The 13,043-nt window shown below is 35.0% G+C and overlaps 1 protein-coding gene across 2 annotated transcripts in view; it reads left to right on the top strand.

The window, feature by feature from the left end:
• Positions 1 to 13,043, top strand: part of LOC140436516 (very long chain fatty acid elongase AAEL008004) — a 134,723-nt gene that overhangs the window by 89,753 nt on the left and 31,927 nt on the right. For both annotated transcript variants that reach the window (XM_072525401.1, XM_072525400.1), the window contains exons 4-5: positions 6,684 to 6,764; positions 8,926 to 9,088. In XM_072525401.1, the coding sequence (XP_072381502.1) occupies positions 6,684 to 6,764; positions 8,926 to 9,088 (244 nt within the window). The remainder of the gene's footprint in view (positions 1 to 6,683; positions 6,765 to 8,925; positions 9,089 to 13,043) is intronic.

Raw genomic sequence — 13,043 nt, 5'->3', positions numbered from 1 at the left:
AAAAAAATTGAGATAATTTCATAAATGGTAGTGAACCCTACTTCTTCTACATCCCAAGTTGCATATATCTATGGAATCAGTCAAAAGACAGTACACTGAGTATTGGCTGAAAACAAATTTCATTCATACAAATTAAAAATCGTGCACCAACTTTCATATGATGACCCCGACCGAAGACTAGAATTCTGTGAAAATATGCCCTGTCATAACGTAGACGAGATATTGTAACTTTCTTATCTTAATCGTATTCATGATTTCCATTTCCTTTGTCATCTTTCTGAGGACTTCAACATATACTCAATAACATTAACCAATAACCCGATTAGATAAAAACAATTTATTTTAGTGAGGAAAGTACTTTTTCTCTCAATGGAAATGTTAATACGCACTATGTGAGGTATTGGAGGACAAATCCTCCCGTCTTTCGTGAAAGACATACTCAATTTCCAAAAAAAAATAAATGTTTAGGCAGGTATTTTGGGAAACCACATAGTTAGACCTGTTTTTCTCAATACTAACTTGGTGAAGTGTAGCTGGAGATGTTACAAAATGCAATAGATGAGGAATATCGTGGTAGATGGATTGGAACGAGGTGCGATAAAATGGCCAGCTCGGTCAACGGACCTCACATCATTAGATTTTTTTTCTGTGGGGATACTTGAAATATAAAGTTTACGCTACAGCACCCGACAATATTGACATTTTAAAACAACGAATTGTTGAAGAATGTAGGGCAATTTTCCCCGACACATTTGAACGAGTACGGCAAGAGTTTAGAAATAGGATGCATTACTGTTAGGAAGTAGATGGAGCACATTTTTAACACTTACTATAAGAACTGGTTTTTAAATATTTATTAATTAAATGAGAAGCTACAATTTTAGTATTTATTTAATTTATTCATCAAAATGAGCTTAAACTCAAACAAAATTATTATGACTGAAAAGGTATTTTCAATACCTTTAAAACGGGGTATCACTTGCCATAAGTTCTTATTTAAAATTATCTGTTATGACTAGTTGAGAATCCTACGTCTGTTTATTACCTCCCTCCAAATTTCACTATTATAACAATAACCGTTCAAAAGATACGAGAGGGGGGAACGGACTTTTGACTAGCACTGTATAATATTTTAAACCTATGTACGTGTATTATCATATGTAGCATATTATCAGTGGGTTCAAAGGATTACCAATGCTGAGGTACTACGACGTCTAAATAAGGAGTTAGAAATTATGAACAGCATAAAAAGAAGAAAACTAGAATATTTGGGTCACATTACCAGTGGAGAAAAATATGAGCTGCTGAGAATTATTATGCAAGGAAGGATCCAAGGAAGAAGAAGCATAGGAAGAAGACGCATCTCCTGGCTGAGGAACCTTAGAGAATGGTTTAACTGTAGTTCACTACAACTTTTCAGAGCAGCAGCCAACAAAGTGACCATAGCCGTTATGATATCCAACCTCCGATAGGAGATGCAACTTTAAGAAGAAGAAGACGCATATTATAAAGCTTTTTCTCTAATTTCAATAAATGTAAACCGGAAATATTTTTATAGAACATTACATACATAAAACAAGATAATATATGTGTTAACCTTGACAAAACTATTACCAATTAAAACTGCCAGTTTATTATGCAAATTGTAACGATAAAGAGACAACATAATTACAAATAAAACTTAAAATGCATTATTGTATACACTATTAATGTCACATTAGAAGTGACGTGAACAATAGTAAATCAGCATCGTATTAAACATTAACTACATTCAAGTAACTTATCTTAGCTCAGAATATCTTTAAAATGATTCTCTAATGTTAAATAATGAGTAAAAAACAAATTAAATTAGTTACTGCTTCTGAAAAATTCTGGAAATAATATCGGGAAATAGGAATAATAAAAAGGAAAGACAACGAATAGATTACAGAATCTTATCCAGTACCATAACCTGATTTCAATTAAATCAATAAAATAAATGAAAAAGTATTGAACCTCGTTCCATATGAGTTATTCCTTCTTCTTCTTATGCCGTCCCCATTAACGGAGGTTGGCGAACACATTTTTAAAAGCTTCTCTGTCTTTTGCAACGTGGAATAATTCGTCTACAGTCATGTTTGTCCAGTCTCGAATATTTTGCAGCCATGACTTCCTCTTTCTACCTATTCCCTTTTTACCATCGACTCTACCCTGCATGATGACCTGCAGAAGACTATATTTATCATTTCTCAGTACGTGTCCAAGGTATGCAGTCTTGCGTACTTTTATTGTTCTCAACAATTTTTTGTCTCGACCCATCCTTCTTAGCACTTCCTCATTGGTGACCCTGGCAGTCCATGGAATTCTCAACATTCTCCGGTATATCCAAAGTTCAAAGGCTTCAAGCTTCTTAACTATTTGCGCTTTTAATGTCCATGTTTCTACCCCGTACAATAGTTGCGACCAGACGTAACATTCAACAAACCTCAGTCTCAGCGCAGTATTCAGATTTTTGTCAGAGAACAATTGCTTGAATTTTAAGAACGCTGCCCTTGCCATGTCTATTCGTACCCTGATCTCTTGGTCTGGATCTAATTCTGTGTTGATGTAAGCTCCCAGATATTTATATTTTGTCACTCTCTCTATTTGCTGTCCACCAAGAGTTAGTTATTCATTATTTATTGGACTCCTTGATACTATCATAAATTTGGTCTTATCTGTGTTGATGTCAAGTCCCATTTGAATGCATTCACTATTTATTGCATCTAGTAAAGTTTGTACTTCTTCTATACTCTCAGCCGTAATTACCGTACCATCTGCAAATCTCATGGTGTTTATGATTTCTCCAAAAATTCGTATTCCCTCTTTTCTTTCCCATAAGGCTTTTCTGAATATGACCTGTGAGTACACGTTGAAAAGCGTCGGAGACAAGACGCATCCTTGCCTAACGCCTCTCGAAATCGGTATATTATTTGTTTCTATATCGTTCACCTTTACTACTGCTTTCTGGTTGTAGTATATAGCCTTAATAAACTCAATGTCTTTTTTGTCTAAATTGATGTTTTTTAATTCATCTATTAACTTCATATGCTGCACTCGGTCAAAGGCCTTCCTAAAGTCTATGAAGCATACATATGTACTCTTGTTATATTCCTGACATTTCTGCAAGAGTACCGTCAATGCAAATAATGCCTCTCTTGTACCCATGCCTCCTCTGAAGCCAAACTGAGTTTCATCTATCTGCGGCTCACATTTCTTATAAATTCGATTTTGAACAATTTTCAAGAGAATCTTTAAAGTGTGGCACATTAGGCTTATCAATCTATAGAGTCATTACATGATTTGGGATTGTTGTTTTTGGTAGAGGTAAAAATATCGATTTAAGCCATTCTTCCGGGATGTTGCCCCCTACATATATGTGGTTGAGAATTCGGGTGAGTCTCTTTATATTACCGTCGAGTTATTCCTAACAAGAATAAAATGCCAAAGGTGTCCTGTAACAACAACCAAGCAGTACTGGATAATAATTCTACTCTTATTCTGTCAGTTATTATTTTTTCTTTTCAACATATTGGTGATGAGTGAAACATTTAAAGGATTGAAAAATGGTCACTCAAAATTTGTACAAAAATTTGTTTAAAACTTAAAACTGATGATGATCTGCACTAATATAAAATACTTTATAATCCAGATTTTTTAGCAAAAATGACCGACGTACATAGCCGCTCCCGTCGTCATGGGTATATACTTTATGCCTAGAAGGACACGATTGTTGACCCATCAAAATAAATATATATAATTTATAAAATAAAATAATAAAGTTTATTTATAAAACACCTTTTATTTAACCATTTAACAGTTAGTGGCAACAATAGAAGCCACTTACAGTACAGTCCATTAAATGAAACGTGCCAAGTGGAAGGCAAAAGAGGACCGATAAAAAGACGCACGTCCTGGCTGAACAATCTGAGACAATGGAGTGGTAAAACGTCAATAGAACTTTTCAGAACGGCTGCAGATAGAGTCAAATGGGCCATGATGATCGCCAATGTCCTTAGGGATGGGGCACGTTAAGAAGAAGAAGATCAGATAATGATGACACAGGACAATGATGATCTGAATTATATGACAAGTACATTCCTAAAAGAATAGAGTAAATGCGGACTAGAATTATACGTAACTAAAATAGAAACTATGTGCGTAGGAGGGGTAAAACAGGACCTAATATTACAAAGTGAAGAACACATCAGGCGTTGTGAAAATTATAAATATCTACGTTTACATATTACGAATGATCGCACAATGGACTACGTAACACGGTACAGAAACATATAGAGTAGGAGAATAATATCGATACTAAATGGGGTCTCTGGGATCAGAAGCTATCGAAAGCTACAAAAAAATATAACACCACAATCCGGTGCATTATAACTTGGCAGTGAAGTCTAAAAACTAAAACAGAACAGATACTTAAAGCCGCAGAAATAAAATTTTGATGAAGATCCGCAGGAAAGTCTAGTAGAGAATGAAATACCGAGAAATATCTGCCTGTATTTTTCATGTTACTTGATCCACAACATAGCAATGAGAAAAATAAGGACGAAGCAACACCCTGATGTAATCCTATTTCTTCTTATTCTTCTTCTTCTTCTTTTTACATGTGCCTCTAGTAAGTTGTCGTCCCATCGTTTTTGTGGTCTTCCTAGTGATCGTCTTCCTATTGGTGAACCGTCTCTTGCCCTCTTTACTCTCTATTTGTTATCATTCGGCTTATATGATCGTTCTATTCTACTCTTCTATTTCTTACCCAGTTCTTGATATTCTCCATCTTGCATCTACGTCGTATATCTGTACTTCAAGCTCTGTCTCATAGTGTCTTATCATCAACTGTTTAAAGTGTCTTCATCTCTGCTGTTTCTAACATCCTTTTTGCCCTCTCTGTGTCAGGTCTTGCTTCTGCCGCGTATGTCATAATTTGTCTGATGACTGTTTTGTAAATTCTGCCCTTTGTTTCTTTCTCGATATTTTTATTTCTCCATATTGTTTCATTTAGGCAGCCTGCGGCTCTGTTTGCTCTATTCACTTGATCTTTTACTTTGGGTTCGAGCTTTCCTTAGCTAGATAATGTGGTGCCTGGATATTTAAACTCCATCACTTGTTCTATTATCTGACCTTCCAGCTGCAATTTACATCTTAGTAAATTTGCTGTTGTAACCATGCGTTTTGTCTTTTTTTGGGAAATTAACATGTTAAATTTTCTGGCGGTTATATTAAATTGGTGCAGCATACGTTGTAAATCATCTTCACTTTGAGAGAGTACCGTTGCGTCGTCTGCATAGCAGATTATTTTAAGTTGTTTTTCTCCCAGTTGGTATCCTTTTTTAGTTCTTACTTTTTTTATTATTTCAACCATAATTGGGTTGAACAATAGAGGACTCAGTTAATCTGCATGTCTAATCCCATTGCCAGCTTCATAGGGTCGGTTAGTTCTTCTTCTACTTTTACTTTTATTGTGTTATTTTGGTGGATATTTTCGATCGTTTTGATTATTCCTAGAGGTATCTCTCTTGCGTACAATAAGTGGATAATGTCTTTTAATTTGACCCGGTCAAATGCCTTCGTAAGGTCCACGAAACATAGATATGCCGGTTTGTTGTATTCTAATGATTTTTCTTTAACTTGCGTCATTATAAATATAGCGTCAGTGCATGATCCTCCCGACATAAAACCTTGTTTATTTTCGGCTCGTGTTATAATTTCATTTAGTTTATTTAGTGTTTAATAAATTAATTCCTCTGTAATTTTCCGGGTCCGATTTGTCTCACTTTTTAAAGAGAGGTATTAGGATGCCTAATCTCCATTCTGAGGACTTCTGTTTTGTTCTATTATTTTTTGGATCAGTTTTAATAGTTATTTGGTCAGATCTGGTCTTATCTGGTCCTAGTAGTCCTATTTTAACATAAAATTTATGTCTCTCCCATCCATGTCCTCTCGCTAGTAATTAATAGCTCACTACTCACTTTCTTTTTGAACGTTCACCACAGAAACTTACGAGGAGCTATATCAAACAACATACAGTTTATCAACATCAAAGGATACTATATGAGCGTTTGTTTTTTTATTCCTATATTTCTTCATCAACTTCCTTATAATTATAATTACATATTGTTGATCTACCTTAACTATACTTTATAATGACTTCAACTATATAATGACTATTACCACTAGAAAAGAGACCTTTTGATGTTAAAACGTTAAGTACGTTGAAGAAGAAGAAGGAGGTAGAGTTGAAAATGAACGAATCAAAGAAATGATCGGAGCCAAAAAGATCATTATAGAGGAAAGCAACAGCTAAAATGGTACGGACAGTTATTCCGAAACGAAGAAAGTGACTACTAAAGCAACCGAAAAGCGACTACTGGTTTTAAAAGCTTTAGTACCTTGAGCTGATTATGGGGAACGAGGAAAACTATGGCCGACTAACGCTAGAGAAATGTACCAGAAAAAAAAAGGAATTTTTTTGCATATTTCGGAGTGACTATCCGTTTAGAAATTTCTTTCCATTTGGCAGCAAAGTTTCGTAAACTTTTCGACAAAATATCATTCGACATTTCCAATGTGTTTATTAAATTTGTAATTTATAAGTAATATATAACTACTGACCTGTATATGAATAATGTCGGTAAAATATTGTTTTATTTTAGCATCTAATGAGTGGTTGGTTTTGGGACTACAGTTTTCGATGTCAGCCAATAGACTACTCAACTAACTCTAAAGCGTTAAGGGTAAGTTAAAATTTATAATTAATTTGTTTTAAACAAAAGATAATAAACAATCATTAACCTATAAATGTTATGTTTTTCAGTAAATTGAAAGAGAAACGTAATACTTATGTGCCAATTGACGGAAAAAAATAGTTAATTTATATTTTTTGTTTTATGTATATATTTATATAATTTTTTTAAAAACGATTTCTGGTCTGCCATTCAAAACGTCAAAAAAATTTTATTTTAATTTTAATTGTTACTATTTGTTCCCAAAAATATACTTTTTGAAACAAGACAAAGAAGAAATAGCTGATTTACTCTGAAATTTGATGCTTTATACCTACTATATGGGTTAAAAAGATAAATCCATTGATGAAATCGACATCATCATAAACAACATAAATAGTATATTCACACGTGTCGCCTAGATAATACTCAAACTAAACCCACGTTATAGCCTAACGATAATTCCAAGTATTCCAACTTACTTTCCATCCAGTAGCCAACCACTCCAGTACTCTGACGGAAAAAATAATATTCAAATAGCTACAAAAGATTAATGGATTATAAAAGAAACTTGCATTTTTATCAGCTTTAGGGAGCGATCCGATAAGTACGTAGCCTCACTGTCCGATAGCGCCACTATTGCAAGAGAAATTTAATATACTGTCGTACATACATTTTCGTAGGCGGTTACAATCAAAATTTTAGTCATATCGGACCAGTAGTTTTGATTCAACCGCGTATGGAAGCAGGCGTATCCGTGTATTTTAGAAAAATGGAAAAGGAGAAATATCAGTCAGTGAGTCTGTTCTTATTTTTGAAAGAAAATTAGGGTAGATACATTAAAGAGCGCTTCTATACTGCATATGATGACTCATATTCTTCGATGCCGACCGTCAAAAATTTGTTTAACGAAAATGGCTACGGGCTAAATCTGCCGGCCTGATGGATACCGAGTTTTCTCTCTCCAGACAACAAGCGCAATTGTGAAACCACTTCCGAGCACTGTTTAACGCTGTTTAAGCTTAATACGAAGGAGTTTTTGCGTCGTTTCGTGACCATCGACGTAAGATGGATCCATTGGTATACACCAAAGACCAAGAGGACTTCACCCTTCGAACGTGTACCGAAGAAAGCAAAGACTGTCCTTTCACCCGGAAAGGTTATGGCCACCATTTTGTGGATTCACAAAGTGAGATTAATTTCGACTACCTAGAGGACCCTAAAATGGTCAGAGAGCTATAATATGCCAAATCGTGCTATATTCTACCTTATGCACTGTATTCTCCAGGTTTGACCCCGTGCGACTTCTTTGCGTTTCCAAGTCACTCGCCGAACATAAATTTGATTCAAATAAGGAGGTCGTCGCCACCCAGCAAGCCTACTCTGCAAACTTCAAGAGAACGTATTTTTCAGATGGGTTAAAGAAGTTGCAGCATTGCTAGGTCAAGTGTATCGAGCTTCTTCTTCTTCAAGTGCCGTCTCCCATTGCAAGTTTTTGTGCCCTTCAATTTTGAAAAAACTGGCCCTGGTCCCTGGTCTTCCTGTCCTTTCGGCTATACTACTGTTAACGAATCCACTGCCCCTACGAGTCCGACACCAAAATGAAGGTGCCACGCTACGTACACACGAAACGTCTCGTGGGGCTCCACCTTCCCCGTAGTACCTGTGTTGCGATTACCTCGCCTACCCGTTATCCAAGGCCAACAGAGCTGTGTACGGGCCCAGCTCATTCAACCTCGCCTGGTTCTCTTGGAATGAGAGTAGAGTGGTCCCACGAGAGTCTCGTCTCGGATACTAGGAGTGTAGACCGGTGACCGTGACGCCTAAGCGTTCGTGTGTGTTTCTACAAACCCGACACCTCAAGCGACGGCTCTCCACCTCTCAATTCCTACCCATTAGTCGCCTCTTACGACAGACAGGGCCTTCTGACCTCGGCCGTATTCTTATTTCCGCGAGCCGAACGGAGAGTGCGGTCTCCCAATCGGAGGTTGGATATCATCATCAATATCGAGTTAAATGGAGAAATAAATCGCCCTGTTTGAAAATGATCGTGTTATTTTTATAGGCTAAGTACTTATCGGACCGCTGAGGACACAACTTAAACGAAAGAGAAATATCTCTGAAAAACTTACACAATAATTATTTATATAATAATTTTTCTTAAATTTTGTAGATGGCAAATTTGTGTTGGTGGTACTATATTTCCAAACTGACAGAATTTGCAGATACGGTATTTTTTATCTTGAGGAAGAAAAATAACCAGGTGACGTTCTTGCATGTGTACCATCACAGTTTAACTCCAATAGAGACTTGGGTGCTTGTCAGATTTTTAGCAGGTATGTACATATAGATAGAAATGTTTTTAACTTTTAGGTATAGTTCAGGGTATGAGGGTTTTCTGCTGATAATTCTTTTTATATGCATGAAATTTTTTCAGTATATAGCAAATAGCTCAGAAATACAAATCTACCCTATGCCATTATGTGCGTTTCCTCTGGGATAGTTACCAGCCCAAGTCGGGGGTGGAAAAAGTTTATCAAAAAATTTAGAAGCAAAAAAGCAGTGTATATTAAATTTTTTTCAAATCCTTCGTTTTAAAAAGGGTTGCGCTGAAAGGGTTTGAAGATGGTGCTAAACGCTTGCGAATACAACTTTTAAACAATAATTCTCATTTAATTTTTAGTTTATAGCAATAAAAAAATAAGAGTCCTCAGTAAAAAATCTGTTTTTATAGTATTCAAGCATTTCTCTGTATATTGTTTAGTTGTTGAGTTAATTTAAAAAAAAAAAAGGATTTTCTGCGAAATTCCGAAAATAGCGTCCTCATTTTAAACTCGGATTTTTTTAATACTAAACCTTCTAAACCAGTTAACCTCTTAGATTGTAATGTTTGTATATACATGAAGTAAATTGTAAATGAACAAAGAATAGTTGCAACCAGGGTCGTTTTGGAGGGGGTGAATTTGTTACATTTTTCGTCACAAAAATATAAGCATATACAATGTACGAATTGGTGGAGTAATGAAATAAAAGAAGAGGTCAAATCTAAGAAGTTAGCGTGGAAGAAATATCTAGGGAACCAGAATGCAGAACGCTATCAAAAATATAGGCAACAAAGGGCAAAAGTAAAAGACATGGTGATTAAAGCAAAAAAGAAGAGCTGGGAGGATTTTGGGAATAAGCTGGAGAAGGACTACCACACTAACCAAAAACTATTTAGCAAAACTCTGAGAAGCCTAAGAACAGAGAACAGACAACAAACACCAAAACAAATTAAAAACAAAGATGGCCACGTCCTCTGCGAGAACGAAAATATTATGAATAGGTGGAGAGAATATTTCGAAGACCTTCTGACTCAAAAAGACTATAATAATGAAACAGACAACACTGAAGAAAACCCATATGAGAACCCAAACCAAAACGAAATAACAATAGAAGAAATAAGAGAAATAATACTCAGGCTCAAAAGAGGAAAGGCAGCTGGCTATGATAAGATAACTGCGGAAATGCTAAAAAATATGGGAGAAAATGGAAATGAAATGCTTAGAAAAGTTTGCAATAAAGCATGAAATGAGAACAAGATCCCAAAAGACTGGGAAGTGGGCGTTATTCTACCCATTTTCAAAAAAGGTGATAGACGAGAATGCAGCAACTACAGAGGTATAACTCTCCTGAGTATCCTTTAGAAAGTTTACGAACGAGTACTAGAGAAAAGACTACTACAAGAAGTAGACGACAAGCTGGAGCAGTCACACAGCGGTTTCAGGAAGGGAAGAAGCATCCATGACCATGATTTTACAATCAAGCATCTAATACAAAATGCACGAAATACAAGCACGGAACTATACCAAGCCTTCATAGACCTCGAAAAAGCATTTGATAGAACCCCGCGAACCGAAATAGACAAAAGCCTAAGAAACAGAGAAGTAGACAGCAAACTCAGAAAAGCTATTATGAGCCTATACAAGAACACAAGAAACAGAGTAAGAACAGATAATATGGAATCAGAAGAGTTTAGAGTCAATGATGGCTTACGACAAGGAGGTGTACTAGGCCCCATCTTGTTCAATATTGTACTAGATGATGTAATGAAGGAAACTAGATAAGAAACATCGAGAATATTTGTTGGACATAGAAACCTGGAAATGATACAGATAGCGGAGTGCGCATTTGCAGATGACCTCGTTGTATTTGGAAGAAACGAAGACGCACTTAAGAGAAACCTCCAGGTATGAAGAGATAAACTTGAAAAACGTAACCTGTAAGTAAAGTAAAACCAAGGTCATGGTATGTGGAAAACAGACCAACATACAAACATTAAAATCAATAACTATACTTTAGAACAAGTCGAAACCTTTAAATACCTGGGAGTGCAACTAGAGAGTAGGGGTACACAAGAAGCAGAGATAAACAATCGAATAGCAAACGCTTCCCGGATATACCACGCAATTAAGAGCACATTCCTATCAAAAAAAGAAGTATTGCAAAAAGCAAAGATAGCTATCTACAACACAGTTTTTGTACCTATCTTAACATTTGGATGTGAAAGCTGGACGCTCACCACTAGACTAAAAAATAAACTGCAAAGTATTACAATGAAGTATCTAAGAAGAGTACTAGGGGTGACCAGAATGGACAGGATACGGAACGATGAAATAAGAGAACGCCTTAAAGTAAAATCAATAGAGAAGAAAATCGAAGAAGCCCAACTGAGATGGTACGGCCACATGGTAAGGATGGATAAAAAAAGCCAAGTGAAATAAGTGTGGGAAGCGAGAAGAACCTTGAAAAGACCGAGGGGCAGACCCATGAAGACCTGGGACGATGAAATTGCCGCCATCCTAGACAGGAGAGGAGTCACCAAGGAGCAAGCGAAGAAATTAGCAAGCAACAAGAAGAATTGGAGGAAATTTGTATATGAAACCTAAAAAGAGACTATATAGAGAAAAAGAGGCTATATATATATATATATATATATATATATATATATATATATATATATATATATATATATATATATATATATATATATATATATATAGCTTATGTCAACAGCATACTTAAAAAACTGTCTGAAACATGTATGTACAAAGAACACCTTTGTGATGATATCCACATACAACCGTTATTCGGATCCTCCTCCCGTAATTGATCACTTTATCCTTTGGATCACCGATGCGAGTCACATTTTATAATGAACTGTAATATTGTGTTAGAAACAGTTTTGTGGCAACTATACCAACACCAAAACATAAAAAAGGTATTGGTAACTGTATATTAAGATGTGACATAATCTTATCATAAATATTGTAATATTTATTTAATACATTGTTTTGCACAAAAAATCAAAATATGTAAGGTTTTTCGTAACTATTTTTTGTCTTTAACCTCTAATCCACCAGAAAAACTAAACGAACAGTCAAATACTTTTTCTCAAACTGAACCACAATCTTTATAGTATCGTAAAAATTTCTCCAGTTGTACTTCCTTCTCAAATCAGCTTGATACAATTTCTGATAAACAAACCGATTAAAATGAAATTAATGTAAAAGGTAAAAAAATTAATGAATTATTAACAATTAGTATACCTATAAAAATTAAATGTCTGTATAAATGATTAATTAAAAACATATTCATTATGTATAAGCAGTCTATGGTAACGTAGTGATACGTAGTTAAAAATAATCATTATATTTATAAAGCAAAGCAAAATAACTAGAAGGACTTCAAGTCCTGGTAATCAACCAAAAAAATTATTAGTACCGTTTATTATTGCATTTATCAACTAACTCTTTTATTTGGTGTTGTAATAAAGTCTTTTTTCCTCGTTTTGTAGTAGGGAAAGTCTTCTTTATTTTATCACCCCAGTTTTGTGAAGCTTGCTTACCAGGTATTTATGTGTTCCTCTGCTTTTTATTTTTGTTGACCTATCACGTCTTCGATACGGTCTTCCATGTCTCTTTCCTTGAATTTTTTTATTTTCTGTGTCTTATCTTTGTATTACCATGTATTATTTTGATATTGGGTATTTTCATTTTCGTACATTTTTATACCAATTCAGGCACTGATTTTCGACAACAATCAAAAATAATAAAGCTGCACAGTGTTGTATTTTTCTAGCTGGCAATTACATCTACATCTTCGAAGTATCCCTAGTAGACTCTTCGTGTGAGGTTTATATATATATATATATATATATATATATATATATATATATATATATATATATATATATTTATATTGGTTTCATTTCTCCTTATTGTACTTTTAAGGCATCTCTCTGTTTTGTTT

This window comes from Diabrotica undecimpunctata, chromosome 3 (genome assembly GCF_040954645.1).
Source record: "Diabrotica undecimpunctata isolate CICGRU chromosome 3, icDiaUnde3, whole genome shotgun sequence".
Lineage (NCBI taxonomy): Eukaryota > Metazoa > Arthropoda > Insecta > Coleoptera > Chrysomelidae > Diabrotica > Diabrotica undecimpunctata.
This window is presented reverse-complemented; position numbering and strand designations above follow the sequence as displayed.